Source organism: Herpailurus yagouaroundi, unplaced genomic scaffold (assembly GCF_014898765.1).
Source record: "Herpailurus yagouaroundi ecotype Mexico unplaced genomic scaffold, PumYag 100, whole genome shotgun sequence".
NCBI lineage: Eukaryota > Metazoa > Chordata > Mammalia > Carnivora > Felidae > Herpailurus > Herpailurus yagouaroundi.
This window is the reverse complement of record NW_024412391.1, coordinates 32,069,705-32,086,059: the sequence shown is the minus strand read 5'-3', so window position 1 is coordinate 32,086,059 and position 16,355 is coordinate 32,069,705. Positions and strand designations below refer to the sequence as shown.

The 16,355-nt window shown below is 39.0% G+C and overlaps 1 protein-coding gene across 7 annotated transcripts in view; it reads right to left on the bottom strand.

Moving 5' to 3' along the window:
• The window catches only part of DOCK4 (dedicator of cytokinesis 4), a 436,196-nt gene that overhangs the window by 212,400 nt on the left and 207,441 nt on the right, over positions 1 to 16,355 (bottom strand). For all 7 annotated transcript variants that reach the window (XM_040472219.1, XM_040472215.1, XM_040472222.1 and 4 more), the window contains exons 7-8: positions 14,693 to 14,777; positions 7,048 to 7,199 (exon numbers count right to left, since the gene is read on the bottom strand). In XM_040472219.1, coding sequence (XP_040328153.1) covers positions 7,048 to 7,199; positions 14,693 to 14,777 — 237 coding nt within the window. The remainder of the gene's footprint in view (positions 1 to 7,047; positions 7,200 to 14,692; positions 14,778 to 16,355) is intronic.

Here is a 16,355-nt window from a genome sequence, read left to right as displayed (position 1 = left end):
TCTCTTCCTTTCACGCCAGAAGGAGTGCCCTTCCTCTCAAAGTAGAGTCCTTCACTTGCATCCTGAATCCCTTCTGCCACTTGCTCCTTTGAATCATCCCATACTGCTGACGCACAACAGTTCCTCCCATGTACTTGTGTAACGAGTGAATGAACAGGTAAACGGTTAGAAGGAACATGCCATTCACAGAAAGTTTCACAGAACTGTTCCATTTCCTCACCTTTGAGAGGGCAAACCAGTACTAATTCTGAGTTTCTGAGAAGCTGATCCTAACGAAGACACAGGACTTTCCTTGAGCATATAAGGTACTTCCTCTTGCAGAATCCTTATTAATCTTCTAAAAGCTGCTATTTTGCTTTATATATAAGTCACAGGTTATACTTTAAAGGTAATATTATGATACACGTGTTATAGAATACTGAATGTCTTAGACCGCAGGAAAACATTTCCTAAGTTTTGTCAAATATATTATGAAGAATATTATTTTCAGTTTATGTAAACGTAGGAATATTATTCTAGGCAGAATGGAATCCAGACTATTCACACAACTAGCGACTAGACCAGACTAATAAACCAGTCTTCTTCAAAGAGACTGTAAAACATGCTTGCTCTCATTGCTTTTTTGCCTACAGGCATAAAACATCTGAAGCAGATGATTTATTAACAATACACACTATACTGCTAAAAGTTAAACCAAGAACCCATATACCTACCACAGGGAATCCACAACCACTAAATTTCATCACACTAATTCCACCTATCCTTTATTCTTTTTTTATTTTTTATGCCGCCCACCCCCCCCACCCCATGTGAAGTATTTTAAAGCAAATCACATCCCTGATGTCATTCTACCTGTTTACTATTAAGTCTCTCTGAATCTTACCTAACCATAACAGTATGTACCTAAAAAAAATCAACAAGAATTCTTTGTAAAATGTCAAGAATTCAAGACCAAACACCATGTATCATTTCTGGTTATGTTAAACTGTATTTCCTATTTTGGTTTTTGAAAATCATAATCTTTATAGCCAATATTTACTGACCAATTACAAGTGCCAAGCATTATGCTAAGAGTATATCTATTATCTCATTTAATCCTCAAATAGTCCCAAGAGGAAAGTGCTATTATCATCTTCATTTAGCAGACAGTTAACAACCGTAAGAGACACGAACTAACTTACCCAGGTTGATGCAGCTACGGAATTAAAAACCCAGGATTTGGACCCAGACCTTCTGACACCAGAACTGAGCCACTTACATACCATATAGTGGTGCCTTCACCACTATACAGGAAGATATGTGTCTTGAGGATGAACATAAATTCAGATCTGTTTCATAGTCCTATATGAATCCATATAAGAAACCTGTGCCTCACCAATAATATTCACTACTTACCTTTTTCTTAAGTGACAGAATTAGAATGATATACTAAAAAAGAAGGTGACTGTGGGCAGTATAAATTTTACATGGAGTGAAGCATTTCAAGGAAAATGGAGAGTTTACATGTATGATTGTAGGAAAAATACAGAACTTCAGGAAAGAATGTGAACAAGGTACCAACAGAAAGTAAATTTTATCTTAATTTCATTACTATGAGAAGACTTGGAATTTAGTTATCAGAGTAAGACTTTCCAGAAGTACTACTCTGCCGCTATTTTCTCAAGTAAAAGCCATGCCAGCAGTGTGCATGCATGAGCAGTCTTGTACTAAGCTAAGTACCCATGTGTGGCACTGAGACCCTATTAAATATATTCTCTGATGAGAATGAAATACAGTAATAGATTAGTCCTGAAACAAATTTACAGCTTTAATTAATGAAGCCTTACAGTACACCAGTAAACAAAGTAATGAAAGTTACAAAGGGAAGTAGTCAGCCAGTGAGCTATGTCATATTCATTGGCCCATGTAATTTATAGTCTGTTATAGATTAAGTGACACATGTCCATACAGGGAAGGTATGAATGAATACACATATGCATCGCTGTACAGCCTACGGAAAATATAAATGCTAGGAGTATTTCTGCCACCAAACTGTTCAACACCCAATTTCAAATGCCAGCCAGAGGAGACACATTTGCGGCATATAATGTTAAGTGGTTTGATTTCTTCATCTATACATATACATATATATACATGTAAATTTATATATGTATATTTGTATTTATATATAAATATATTTGTGTGTATATATATGTATATCCTGATATTCCCAATCCTGCAGTTCAGTTTATGCACATCCATACCCTTTCCTTTCTCCCTGTCACTGGTCCATGGCTCATCTCCCCACCTTCAGTCTCAAACCAGTCTCCTGATGTCTCCAAAGGGACACTGATCCAGCAATTACTTCCCCTCTCCCCTGAGTGTAACCTCTCCTTTGTTAGGGGATCCTTCCTGTCAATGGAGCTCAAGTCTCTCCCACTCCAGGTTCTTAAAAAAAGAACCAAACCCTCAACACACCCCTTACTACACACTGGTGAGTAAACCTTGGTTGAAAAAGAAAAGAGAATATGATAAATACTGAAGAAGATGAGAATAGCGGTTAAGAGTACTGACACCTGATGAGGCTACAAGTTAAAATACCAGCTGTGTCGCCTCGCACAAGTTACTTATTACCCCGGGGCCTCACTTTCCCCATCCATAAAAAAATGGGGATATTAAAAGTCCCTACCTTAGAGAGTTGTTACAAGGGATAAACAGATATTTTTAAAAGAGCTTAGAACAGTGCCTGGCACATCATAAGCATTATATGAGTGTTTTGTTAAATAAATAGAGAAGAAGAAATAAAATAAAATAAAAAAAAATAAAGTTACAGATAATATCTAGGGAAATGACTCCCTGACTTTTCCAGCTATCCCCCGTGGACTGGGGAAATGACAAACTTTCAACCAGATAGATTCACTCCAAAAGCATTTTACTCATATAAAACTAGATTTTTCAAACTTTTTTTTTTTTTTTACTAATTATGTTTTACAGTGCTATATCATGTCAAGACTGTACAAAACTCAACTAAATAAAAGTGTGTTCTATTTGCTGAGAGTCCAATGCAGCTTTATCTGCAGGCTTCTCCGGGTCGGTGCTGTCACACAGACAAATGAGGAAGGGAAACTGGAAAAGAAGTACAGGGTCGGTGTACGTTAGCAAGATGGTGTCAGAAATAGACAAAATCTTTACGGATGCTTACAGCAAGAGTTGGATGCCACATGCATCAGACGCCTAACATTCTGGGGTCCCTTCAGGTAAAATTAACCGGCTTCCTAAGTATGGCCCAACTTCAGTGACAATTTAAGATTGTTTTTGGAAAACGTACCCTTCGGTTTTGAGGAGATACCATGTGTGCCATTGTTCCACTGAGTGAACCAGAAGGGGACCATTTTCACACATTGTCTCCTTTTGCATTTGACGTCTCCAAGTACCGCTATGACTTTTATCACTGGCATACGGGGTGAGCCAATGCTACTTCGCTTTTCTTTGAGTATTTTGAGGACTCAATTCAGAAAACCAATTTCTGGAGCACAGAGTATTTGTGAGACCCTCTGCCTAGATCTAGTATTATCATTATCAGTAATTTATAACAACCTATTATTAATACTATCAGCCTCTGGAGTTCTAACTCTGGCCAGTAAAATCCTGCTCAACTATGGAAACTTTCAGGTAAATACTGAAGCCCTTGAGGACTGAGGCCCACAGGGTAGAGTGGGACAGACTGCCAGCTTGTAGCTCAGCTTTGCCTCCTGCCGGGTCTATAAGCTTAGACCAGTTACCTACCCTGTCTGTGCCTTGGTTCACTCCCTATAAAATCAGTGCTGGTAATATTTTTAAAGCATTTAGAAAGAAGTCTGGAAAATGGATAGTGTTCAATAAATGCTGGCTGTTTGCTTCTTGGAGGAGGAAAGTTAAAACAAAAGAAGAAAAAAAAAAGTCCTAACCAGTTGTCTGCCTTGTGGCAGAAATAAACATCTACCTCTCATCATCACTCCTCTCCAGGCTTTGCATATGTCAGTCACTCTAGTTACACCGGGACAAGGTAACTTCCTGTGATTAATAGTCAGGATAATGCTGTCAGATTACACTTAAAATGTGTTTTATTTTTTGTAAATTAGAGCACTAATGATCTTCTTTAACAACAAAAGCATTCACTTAAACATACCATCTTTTGTCTATGGGCTTTCATTACTTGGGCTGGACTTTGAACTCAGAAAAGGAAAAATAAAAATCAAATGACCTAGTTTCCTCAAAAGAGAAATACAAAAAAATCTAAGAGGGAAAGACAGAGGGGGGAAAAAAAAGGTGAAATGAGACTTGTGAAACTTAACAACCAGCTACGATATATGGATTTTATATGGATCTTATAAGTTACAACCTCCTTATTTGGAATTTGTAAAACTGTATTTATGAGTCAATATGGGAATACTGAATACTGCCTGGATATGGATATCTGATGATAAGGGAATATTCATTTCTTAGTGATTTCTTTAGAGTTCTGCTTTTTAGGGCTATACCCCAAAATATTTACATACAAAAATAAAAGGATGTCGAGGACTTGCCTCCAAGTAATCTGGGGGCAAAGAAGAGGACCAGAAAGAGGTGTGGTTAAAACAAGACCCAGCCTGAGATGATCACTGTTGAAGCTGAAGGCAGGTACACGTGTACGATACTATTCTACTGTTTCACGTCTGAAATTTTATTAAAAAAAAAAAAAAAAAAAAGAAAGCTTTACAAGACATGCATGTTGATTTTAAAATACCATACATCCCATACTGCATCCATTGTTGGGCCTAAGAAGAAACACAAGGAAGTCTCACAGTCATATATTACCTTTCTGATACCCTTTCCTGAGAAGATGTGAATACTTTACACTCATTAGCTATGCTGGGAGCAATGAAGGAAGCCAGACCTGTCACCGGTTTCAAGATGAAGGAAAAGACAGAGGTGAGTGAAGAGGTCAGGGAAGCAGCAGTCAACTGGGAAGACCACAATCACGTCCAGTCTTCAGATCTGTGCACCCTAAGGCCTCTTCAAGAGTTAATGGTGATATTGCCCTGTGCCATCAATGGAACCGAAGCCACTCACAGCAAGGTTTTAGAAGCTCCTTAAAAGAACAATCACTACGCTGCCCAAGGCCTCGGAAAGCCAAGCAAATAAACATGAGACGTTTTAACACCTACTAAGCACATATTTTCATTCTTACTCATTTCTTTGCAGATCATCTTTACGGTGATTATGAATTTGGGAGGTGAGAGCCAACAGCCAAACTCAGTAAGTAGAAGCAATGAAGAAGGATTTAGGCTTGATTTCTTCTAGGGTCATTACCTCTCAGGTGGTTTATTAGAGGCATGCGTGTGACAGAAGAAAGGGGAGGGGAAGAGGAAGAATGGGCAGAGGGAGAAGGGGGAGGCCGGCACACGTCACAGACTAAGAAAAAGGTCCAGCTCCTGGTCTGAACTTGGGGACTGCAAAAACATATTCTGAGGCTCCTGTACCCAGGTTATTTTCCTACTTTCACCAAGTAAACAGGAACAAAACAAGGGGAATTCTGTCGATTCCCGACGAAACCATGAGACCAGCCAATATTAATCTTAAATTAAATTAATGCACTTCCTATAGTAATGCAATGTGAACATCAGTGGCCAAGGGGAATTTGTAGTCCTCAAAACCTTAGCCTAATAAGCCTGAGCAAAAGAGTGACCTCATGCCTCCCTTTTACATTCTCACTGTTTGTTAACTATTTTAGAGACAACATATTATACAATGTTATGAGGAACTTGTTAAACTACCTGGAAAAACCAAGCTAAGACAGACTTCAATATGTTAGCAAGTATTATCTCTAAATAATCTTCCCTATTTCTAAAGCAAGTGCTAAGCTGTAACTTGGATCTGTTTTTCAAGACTTTTTTCCTTCCCTTTTTAGTACTGCTGGTTTGTGAAGGGGGAAAAGTTTTCTAACTCACTGATTCATTTCCTCCAAAAGTATGTAAAGCAGATTTTGAAACTATTATCACAGTTATTTACACATCTCATAAACTCTGTCCTTTCTACCCCAAAATGCTATCTTTAAATTGTATGGATATAGAAAAGTCCTCTTACTAGTAGGTAATGATTAACATATAAAATAATTCGCCAAAGATTTTATGCATTTATGGCTATAAATGCATTAAAAGTAAACTTCACACATATTGCTTAGGAAAAAAATATTTTTTTACCAGGAAAAAATACTCCAGAATTACTGTGTGTTTATAAGACAATATATGTGGCTCAGAGTTACTTAAAACTGTCAGCATTTATTAAGCATAATTTTTAAAAAATATGGTAAAGTTGGGTCATTATGTATGATTTGTGTGATATGATTTAAATTATAAATTAAAATTTTTAAGGTAAAAGATGGGGTGCATTGTGTTCAGCTTTTAAACAAATCTAAAAGATTTGAAAACACAAAAAAGTCTCAACAAGGGTTGAGGCCTTTGAAAGACAACCAAAATATTCACTATAGGTTTCTCCTATATATTGAAAACTTGCCCTCAGAAAAGACTCTGAGAACTTAGAAAGAAAAAAAAAAGTATGTGAAACTGTTTACTATTTCACAGCTCTAAAACTCTAATGGGAAGGCTTCCAAGTATTTACGTCTTTCTCAATATTACCCGATACAGATAGGATAAGAATAATGTAATTGTTTAGTGAAATTTTCAAAAATAAAACTCGTTGAGCCTGATAATAAAACATAGTTAAGATTACGTGTTCCTCGCATTATCAGTACCAAGTAACTCAAATAACAGACCTGATATCAATGCCATACTTTCATTTAGTAATAATTATCATGGTTCTAGAGCCTTTTTGAGTTTTTCAAAGAACTTCTATAGGCATCACACATCTAACTTTCATGGGAACCTCCAGAGGGTAGGCAAGCTTAGAAATTCACACAGTTCTACAAATGAGAAAATTGTGGCTGACAGAGTTAAAGTATGCAACGTCATACATCCCAAAGCTTGCCAATTACAAATACTCACCATTCCAACATTAAAACATTTAAGGCAGGTTTTCATGTGCCGTTACCTGATTGGCCGATTCTCTTTACTGTCAAACAGAGAGAAGATGACCTCAAGCTCCTCTCCCAGGTTAGAACACATGAGGCTCTTCATTTGCACAAAGAGGTGGTGATTGCTGGCCTGTACTGGAGTATCTTTCTTCCGATGTCGGTGCTCCATCTGAAGGACACCCCCAACAACAAGAACATGATAAGCATGGACTGAAGAAAACAATGTGACCCAAAAACTAGATAGCTACAGTATGATTAAGTTGTCCTGTGCCATCATTTTTTTTTCCTGTGGGTTTGGCATCTATTTGGATGTTACATCCCAAATTTTCTTCCAACTCCTAAAATAAGAAACCATGAAGTTTCCAGACCATTAAGGAATCTTGCTTTAATAATTTGGTTTTTAATCATTAATGTTAAAAGGATACCAACTTGGGGCACCTAGGTGGCTCAGTTAGTTAAGACTCTGACTTTGGCTCAGGTCATGATCTCATGGATTGTGGGTTCAAGCCCCACAATGGGTTTTGGGCTGACATTGTGGAGCCTGCTTGGGATTCTCTCTCTCTCTCTCTCTCTGTCTCTCTCTCTCTCTCTCTCTGTCTCTGTCTCTGTCTCTCTCTCTCCCTCGTCTGCCCCTCCCCCACTTGCACTTTCTTGCTCTCTCAAAATAAATAAGCTTTACCAAAAAAAAAGAAAAAAAAAGATACCAACTTATTGAGTAGATCTATGAAGTAAGAAGTTCAAAAGATTCTACTGTTCCCTTATCAGCTTCCAAGGTGAGAAGAAATTACTAGTCATCTTTAAAACGGCAGACTAGGGGCGCCTGGGTGGCGCAGTCAGTTGAGCGTCCGACTTCAGCCAGGTCACGATCTCGCGGTCTGTGAGTTCGAGCCCCGCGTCGGGCTCTGGGCTGATGGCTCAGAGCCTGGAGCCTGTTTCCGATTCTGTGTCTCCCTCTCTCTCTGCCCCTCCCCCGTTCATGCTCTGTCTCTCTCCCAAAAATAAATAAACGTTGAAAAAAAAAATTAAAAAAAAAAAAATAAAACGGCAGACTAGAAGTGCCTGGGTGGCTCAGTCAGTTAAGTGTCTGACCTTGGCTCAGGTCATGATCTTGCAGTCTGTGAGTTCGAGCCCCGCATCAGGTTCTGTGCTGACAGCTCAGAGCCTGGAGCCTGCTCCAGATTCTGTGTTTCCCTCTCTCTCTCTGACCCACCCTCCTCAAAAATAAATAAACATTAACAAATTCTTTTTGAAAACCAGACTAAATCTGTCTGGTCATTTCACTGATGGCAGTTCAACAATGCAACTGTCACTTTACATCTGTCATAGTTCAAAGTCCTTTTATGTATACTCAATTGCAAAATTGTGGTAGTTTTCTGAGACATGCTGTGGCAAGTGATATTCAATCACTAGAGCAAGAAGATATTTCTAACTTGCAGTGGAGCTATATGGAGGCAGACTGGGAAAGTCAGGGAGATGTCTAAGGGGAAGAGCAGCATCCATATCCATCTCATTTCTGCCCTCAATATGGCTACATGGGCTACACTTGGGAGGCAGAATCAGAAGTGGGAAATAATACAAAATAAAGGAGGAAAGGATTCACCCGTGGTTTCAGGGGTGAAGAGAACATGCGGGTGATCATTCAGGCAACACACACTTGTTAAATGTCTATTATGTGCCAAGCACTGGGAACACACTGATGAGGAAAACCAGAAATAGCCCCTACCTTCACAGATCTTATCTACCAGAGGGAACAGACATCAGCAAAATCATCCCACATACAGATGGAAAAATACACTGTGACGAATGGAAGGGAAGAACCAGATTATCATGAACATCTATAAGGAAGCAATCTGCCTTTGCATCCGGGCAGTCAGAGGAGGCGTCTTGAGACAGTGATACTTTGGCCAAGAGCCAAAGAATGAGCCGGGCCGAAGAACCATCTCGGACAGTGCTTCTCAGACTATGTAGAGAAAAAAACCAGCTTGTTCTCCCCTCAATCTACTATAAACAGATACTTTTTGTTTCTAAACCTTTACTCACCATTTTTGTACTTGGACCAACTACAAACAGTTCATGGTCCAGCTAGTTCATGGACCACCTTTGAGGAGAACTGATTCAGGGTAAGAGCATGGGGAAAACATACACAAACACTTGTGTATTCACAGAACAGGTGCTAAGAATGTAGAGGACTTTTGCTTTCCTAACAAAGACTTACTAATGACCACCTCTTTTGGGTGACCTGACAATTAAAAAAAAAAAAAAATAGCTCAGGAATTAACTCCATAGTAATGAGGTAATATCCTTTGCTTATGGTTAAGGTACATAATTCTGTACATTAGTTATCCTTTTATGTTTCTTAGTTCAACAAGTGCTGACTGACCAACATTTGAAAGGAAAAATATGCCATCTAAACTTACAGTTGTAAATGTAACAATGAAATTACCATGATTTTTTCATGCTTTTATCTTTAATTTGAACTACTCAAAAAGTAAACAGCTTAAAAACCCAATTAACCAAATGCATCTGTAATCACTGTATACTCAACAGGTACAATGGACGTCTCTCTGTGAAAGTGAAGTTAAGTACACTTTCTTGTAAAGTGCACCTCAGCATTGTGTTATGTGTTAGTCATAATTGCTAGAAAAAGCTTCCTGCAGAGAATATTCTATCAGTAAAAAAAAAAAAAGGGCATAAGCATTGTTTTCTGAGAAGGCTGCTCTATATTGCTCTTTCAAAATTCTTCTTCAACAGAGCAAAAGAAGCATCATACATTCACATAACTGCATCTCTTTAACTCACAGAGAGCCTTTTTATTTTCTGAAAAATGCTAACTATCTACTGGTATACTTAAAAGTTCAGGGTAATACCGCACCAAGTACCGTGAACAAATGAATGACTACCAAAGACTAGAGTGGGAAAAACAGGCATAAAAAAACCTTATTTAAATAAAGGACCTCAAGGAGTTGTCTGGTCTTCAAATAGCACAGAGTCCCTAGCATCAGTCATGACATTCACTAAAAACTAAGCCCTGGCAGGGGGGGAGGGGGGGAAAGCTCCTTTACTCATGCAAGGAATTCAATATATCTAGATCAGTGGTTCTCAACCTTGGCTGCACTTTAGAATCACCAAGAGAGCTTTTAAAAAATACTTATGCATAGGACCTATCCCAGAACAATTAAATTAGAATTTCTAGGGGATGGGGGAGCCAAGAGAGTGATAGTTTTAAAAGCTCCCCGGGTGATTCTAATGTGCAATGAGGGTTGAAAACTATTGATTGAGATCATATGTTAAGACATGCAAATCACAGCTGACTGAAAAATGCATTGTTGCATCTTCTGTGCAGTTACTGCCTTGCAACCTTGGATCTTTGCATGCATGCTTGTAATAAGCCTGCCTGCTTCCACCCTGATTATGCACATGTGACATGTGTCCTCACAAATTGCACTAAAGTCCCCCCTCCTTTCACCCACCACTGTTCCAGGTCTGGAAGAGATCTGGACTTAAGTAGGTTATGATTATTTATCTCTTGGAAACTCACTACTATGGAGAAATGCTAAAAATATCTCTGTGAAAATAGTATTACAAAAACAAAATTAAAAAGGCATGTTCACACATCAAGGGCGATAATTTGGCAGCTGTAATAAACAGACAAAAATCCATCTCAGAAATAATTTATGGTTAAAAGGCACCTATCAGTTACTCTAAATGTGCTTACAGTTTAACCAGATTTTTGATTAGGAAAGAAAAAGATTCATTCCAAAGATTTATTTAAGGTATGCAAATTTTGTGTCCTCATATAATGTATAAATTACTGGGTGAATGGTTTATACCATGGTTTTTCAACTTCAGCATTACTGATAATTTGGGCAGGATATTTCTGTGTTGTGGGGCTGTCCTGGGTTTTGTGGGATGTTTAGCAGCTTTTTCTGACCTCTACCCACCAGCACCTCTCCTCACCCCCATCCCACCTCATCTCCATTTGTGACAACCAAAAATGTCTCCAGACATTGACAAATGTCCCCTGCTCTCTGAGAACCACTGGTCTATACACTAAGGATCACAAAGCAAGCAGCTAACATGATCTTATAAAACCAAGAAAGGTTCATAAAAAGATACTCTGCATGCACAGATAACCAGAGAATCTAGCTACGGTTCTCTTTATTTATAGAAGTATTGAGATCTGGCCTTTGGCGGAAAACCAAAAGTTCCAAGTGGACATATGTTAACACTGTGAGGTTTAGCATGTGTTAACTGCTTAGATGAACATAATCGGGTGAGAAGGGTCTGCTAATGGGCTATCAAAAACCTAAAGCAAGACTTCCCCCCCCCACCCCAATGATAATGTATGGATTTAGTAAGGTGCAAACACTTGTGTTTCAAATAGAACATGGAGAAGACATTTAAAAGACAACAAACAACCTCTACTGTATGCCAAGGCCCTTGATCCCTAAGAGACAATAAACAACAACAACAACAACAACAACAACAACAACAACAACAACAAAAAGGGTTTGGTGGTGATACCTGCAAAATTCTTCCTGGTAAGGAAGTCACTCACTCTATGTTACCTGCAGGAAAAGACCAGTGCTATGGAAAATGTGAAGTATTGCTACCCAGGATATAAACAGAAACCTGAAGCTTGAAGGTAACATGTCCTTCTGAAGTTTATAATAATTTGCATTTTTCTTGGGCTATTGTTTGCTTTAGAAACAGTAAAATACAACCACTACTGGGAGAAATTTCATGTAAAATCACAAATGAAGAGTTTGGGCTAGGTTTTGAGGCATTAAAAATGAAAAACACCCTCGAATGGTGGTCACTGCTCATCAGCAGCAGTCTCTTCCACCTGTGGCAGTCATTGCTGGTCCATCCCAGTCCAGGTAAGACCCTAGGGTCCTATCAACATAGCACTCCTGGCACCACCACTAACAAATTAGAATGTTGAAAGAGAAGAAGTCAATTTGCCATCCCGTATAAGACACAAAATGAAAGGAACAAAGATACAATTACACACACACAGAGAATCAAACTAGAAAAAATAAAATGTATTTGCCTAAGACATTATTAGTTGCTTATCAAATATTTGATATTCCTAGCTAAATGTGGAGATGTGACTAGTATGATCTGGCCAGTGAAATGGAACTGCAAATGTTGTGTGGAATTTCCAGCAAAGCTCCCTTCAAGTTGTTGAACTGAGCAGAACCTACCTCTTTTCTACTGCTGGAGAGTGGACGTAATGGCTACAGCCCTTGCAGCTATATTATACATTCAAGTATCCTTGATGATGGAAGCCAAGTACTTTATAGAGAAAAATAAGAGCCTGTATCACTTTTGACACCATGAAAGCACATACAAGCCCAGAACTTCCTGCCTGTTGGCTTGTATATTGTGAGAAAGAAAGAAATTTGTATTATGTCGAAGCTTCTATTATTTATTTCATTGGCCACAGCCAGATCTAGTCTTAACATTTACCATATAAGGTATCAATTATTCTTGCCACTTTGCCTAATAAGGATGAAATAAAGGTGAACGAAGCATGAAAATCAACTAAATGCTTAGGTGCTCTGGCAACATTAACTGCCAGGGAAAGGTATTTTACATGCATTTCTTATTTAATCTTCATAACAAATATGGTAAGAATTATTTCCTTACTTAATAGACGAAGAAATTGAAGTTTTGAGAGAGAGACTAAGCAATCAGCTCAAGACCACAGATCTGGTAAAGGGAAGAGAAAAAATTCACATCTACTTTTTTGGATCTATACCCACTGGTCTTTTCATAATACCATAACAACCTCAAAAATAGTGTGAGTGATTGCTTATTAAGTACAAAGCACTGTACAAGACTATCTTGGGCATAACAGATGAAGTATAAGATAGTGCCCACTCTGAAGAAACTTCAAATTGAGTGAGATTAAAAAACAGAAGTGAGAGACAAATTTGATGCTTAATGAGTCAAATAAAACAACTAAAATAAAGATGTCTCATTAAAGGATATGACTGGCAAATTAATTAAACTCATTTTACTTGTTATACAAGCTAAGAATTAGTGATAATTTTACCTTGGAAAACTCTTATTTTGTCTCCTTCCTCTTTCGCTGCCTCCCTCCAATTAACCTTTAACTGTGTTTTTGCTACGTACCCAATATTCTGCTTAGCACTGATGCCACAAACTTCCTGCTTCTTGACTCGCAAAGGTCAAGGTGTACCACCTTTGGCACAAAGGTGTGCCACATGAGACATCACTCTTAAGAAGCTCAATGTGAAGGAAATTCTCTACAAAAAAAGAGAACTAATTCCAACTGATATAATAAAGTGTAGATACTCCAAACAGATGAGCGACTAAGGAAAAAAAGTGGCACAAGAATTGCTATGATCAGACATAAGCCCTAATGGGCTTACTGATGATTTTTCCTCTCATTTTTCAGATACAGATAATCTCAGGCGAAGAAAATCCCAATATTCTATGAAGAATATTGTAAGCTTGGGAAGCTATCCAAAAGAGGCAGGATCTTGCAAAAGGTACTCCTTTGAGCATCACTGTAAGATGCATGGAGCTTTAGCCTTTGAAAGCCCTTCCCATACACATTTTTCTTTTACTGGGGGTTTTAAAAGGGCCTAGTTAATATCAAGAGATTAGTTAATTTTTTATGCAAGTATTAAGAATAAAAGGCTAGGGGTGCCAGGGAGGCTCGGTCGGTTGGGCATCCAACTCTTAATTTCAGCTCAGGTCATGATCTCATGGTTCAGGGGTTTGAGCCCCACATCAGGTTCTGCGTTGATGGTGCGGAGCCTGCTTGGGCTTCTTTCTCTCTCTCTCTCTCTCTCTCTCTCTCTCTCTCTCTCTCTGCCCCTCCCCTCTATCTCTCTCTCTCAAAATAAACATTTTCAAAATGCAAATAATGCTCTATGTATAAATGAACAAATGTTCTATGTATAAATGAATAAAAAATGCCCTCTCTCTCTCTCAAAATAAATAAATAAACACTGAAAAAAAAAAAGAATACAAGGCTAAATACAAGGTTGATTGGACTAGATTTGGGGAATCTAGATGCCAAGTAAATAAGTGAACCTTAACTTACCATGTAACTAGAAGAAAACTCAAGTCACAGGTGATTCCATGGTGGGCAATATGATCAAATATCTTAGGATTATTACCAGACTTTAGCACTTAAGATGGATTAGGGTCTAGGAGGGGTGGGGGTGACACCAGCAGTTGGAGACAATGGAGGAGACACTTTCTATGGTATTTGGGCATAGTGGTAATGGGAGGACCGAGTGGGGTAACATGTTGGGGATCAATAACTGGATGTCATTAGTCACAGCCCTGTTGTGAAACACACAGATAAATATGTATGACTTGCAGGCATTTCACTAGATTAATGAAAGCTACAAAGATGTGCAAAAGAACTTAAAACTTCTTTAGTTTTACTTCCCAGTATTTAAATGTTGAGAGCTCAGCAGAGCACATCATGTGATTCTCAAACAGGGAAAGTACCTCAGTGTTTTAACTTGGGGCATGGTCACCTCAGCTCTCAATTCTCTACTTGCTCCAAATTAAACTTGGAACATCCTGTTCTTACAAAATCAATCAAGTACGAAGAGTGCCATGGAAACCACAAAATTAGCAGTGAGGTTATGAGCCAAGGTTTCCTGTACCTACCAATCGGTAGAGCTCTGTAATGCTGATGTCCTCTGGGTCCACCATCGCATACTCCTTCCTAGGCACCAGGTCCAGTCCCAGTTGTCTAGAAAACACATTGCAAAAGTTTGGGGGAAATGTCATTTCTACAGAATATATTTAAAAAATCATCATTTTTACTGTATCACCCTGAAATTAGAGATGTCACCCACCATGCTTCTTTCTCTCATACTTTTTACCTTGTATTAACTTGTTACTGCAGATGAACTATCTAGCATAGCTAAGTTGGCCCTGGACATAATTTGAGAAACACAAGATGACAAAGGCAGGTAAATCAGGGGAATGGACTGGCACCAGAGGCCTTGATGCTGTGTGGTGGGGAGCCATGAGCACCCTACAAACTATCACCACAGGAACCATTCCACCTTGGACTGGGATAGAAACAAGAACAAGGCATAATTTTGTTCTAGAAACTGGAGTTGAGAAGAGGGGAGGTTGGCCTTTAGGACTATACTCGGCACTACAATACCTAGTCATATCCAGAGCTAACATATTTCTAATGTGGATCTCTGGCAACATGCGTGCAGTCCTCAGTTACAGCGAGTTCTGGGGTCAGTTATTAGGAGAAACTCAGGAAAGGCAGGGGAGAGGAATTAAGGCAGCATAGTTTTAGGCCTGGGGCGGCAAAACAGTTTGATCTCTTGTGTTACGTGACCGCACGTGGCTTACTGGGCTGAGAAGTGTTCTAAGATTATACATCCAGCCTCAGCAGGACCAAGGATTTGTGATGTCCTACCAAAGAGAGAGGAAAGGAAGTATAACTGCCAGTTTCCCTCTGGTGACCTCGGTTAACATATTGGTCCCCAGGGACACCACTTTACTACACTGATATCAACGGTCTATCATTCTATTCCTCTACTTAACCAACCACAACCATCCCAAAGGTACCATGATGGCTTTGCAATGCCCTCGAGATCAAGGTCAAGATACTGTGTCTCCCCTAGGCTCCCATCAGTTACCCCATTCCAGGTCTCACATGTAATTCTTGGAGGATAATTTGATCTCTGTCCCTTTCACAACATTATTCTAACATGGATGTCTTCCGCCATGGCTTTTCCAGTTATGAAACCACAGCTTCTCACTTGTGTGTTAAAAAAAGAAAAAAAACGGGGCGCCTGGGTGGTGCAGTCGGTTAAGCGTCCGACTTCAGCCAGGTCATGATCTCGCAGTCCGTGAGTTCGAGCCCCGCGTCAGGCTCTGGGCTGATGGCTCGGAGCCTAGAGCCTGTTTCCGATTCTGTGTCTCCCTCTCTCTCTGCCCCTCCCCCGTTCATGCTCTGTCTCTCTCTGTCCCAAAAATAAATAAAAAACGTTGAAAAAAAAATTTAAAAAAAGAAAAAAAAAAAGGGAAAAATCCTGAAATTCTGTACCTTCCCCCAAAAGTCAATGGAGGTTTCATGAGTAGAATTTATTAGTTCTGCACTAACTTCAAACCAGGCACTGACCCAGCTACCCTGAGGGACAGTTGTTCTCAAGATTATACATCTGTGACCTTCTTGATGGCACTAGTTGTCTTAGACATGAAAAAAAGTTTGATTTTTTTTCAATTATGTTTCTCTTTGAGGAACTTAAAAAACACACTCCCATTCTCTAATTTTTGTTGAACTTTCAAATCACAAACAGCA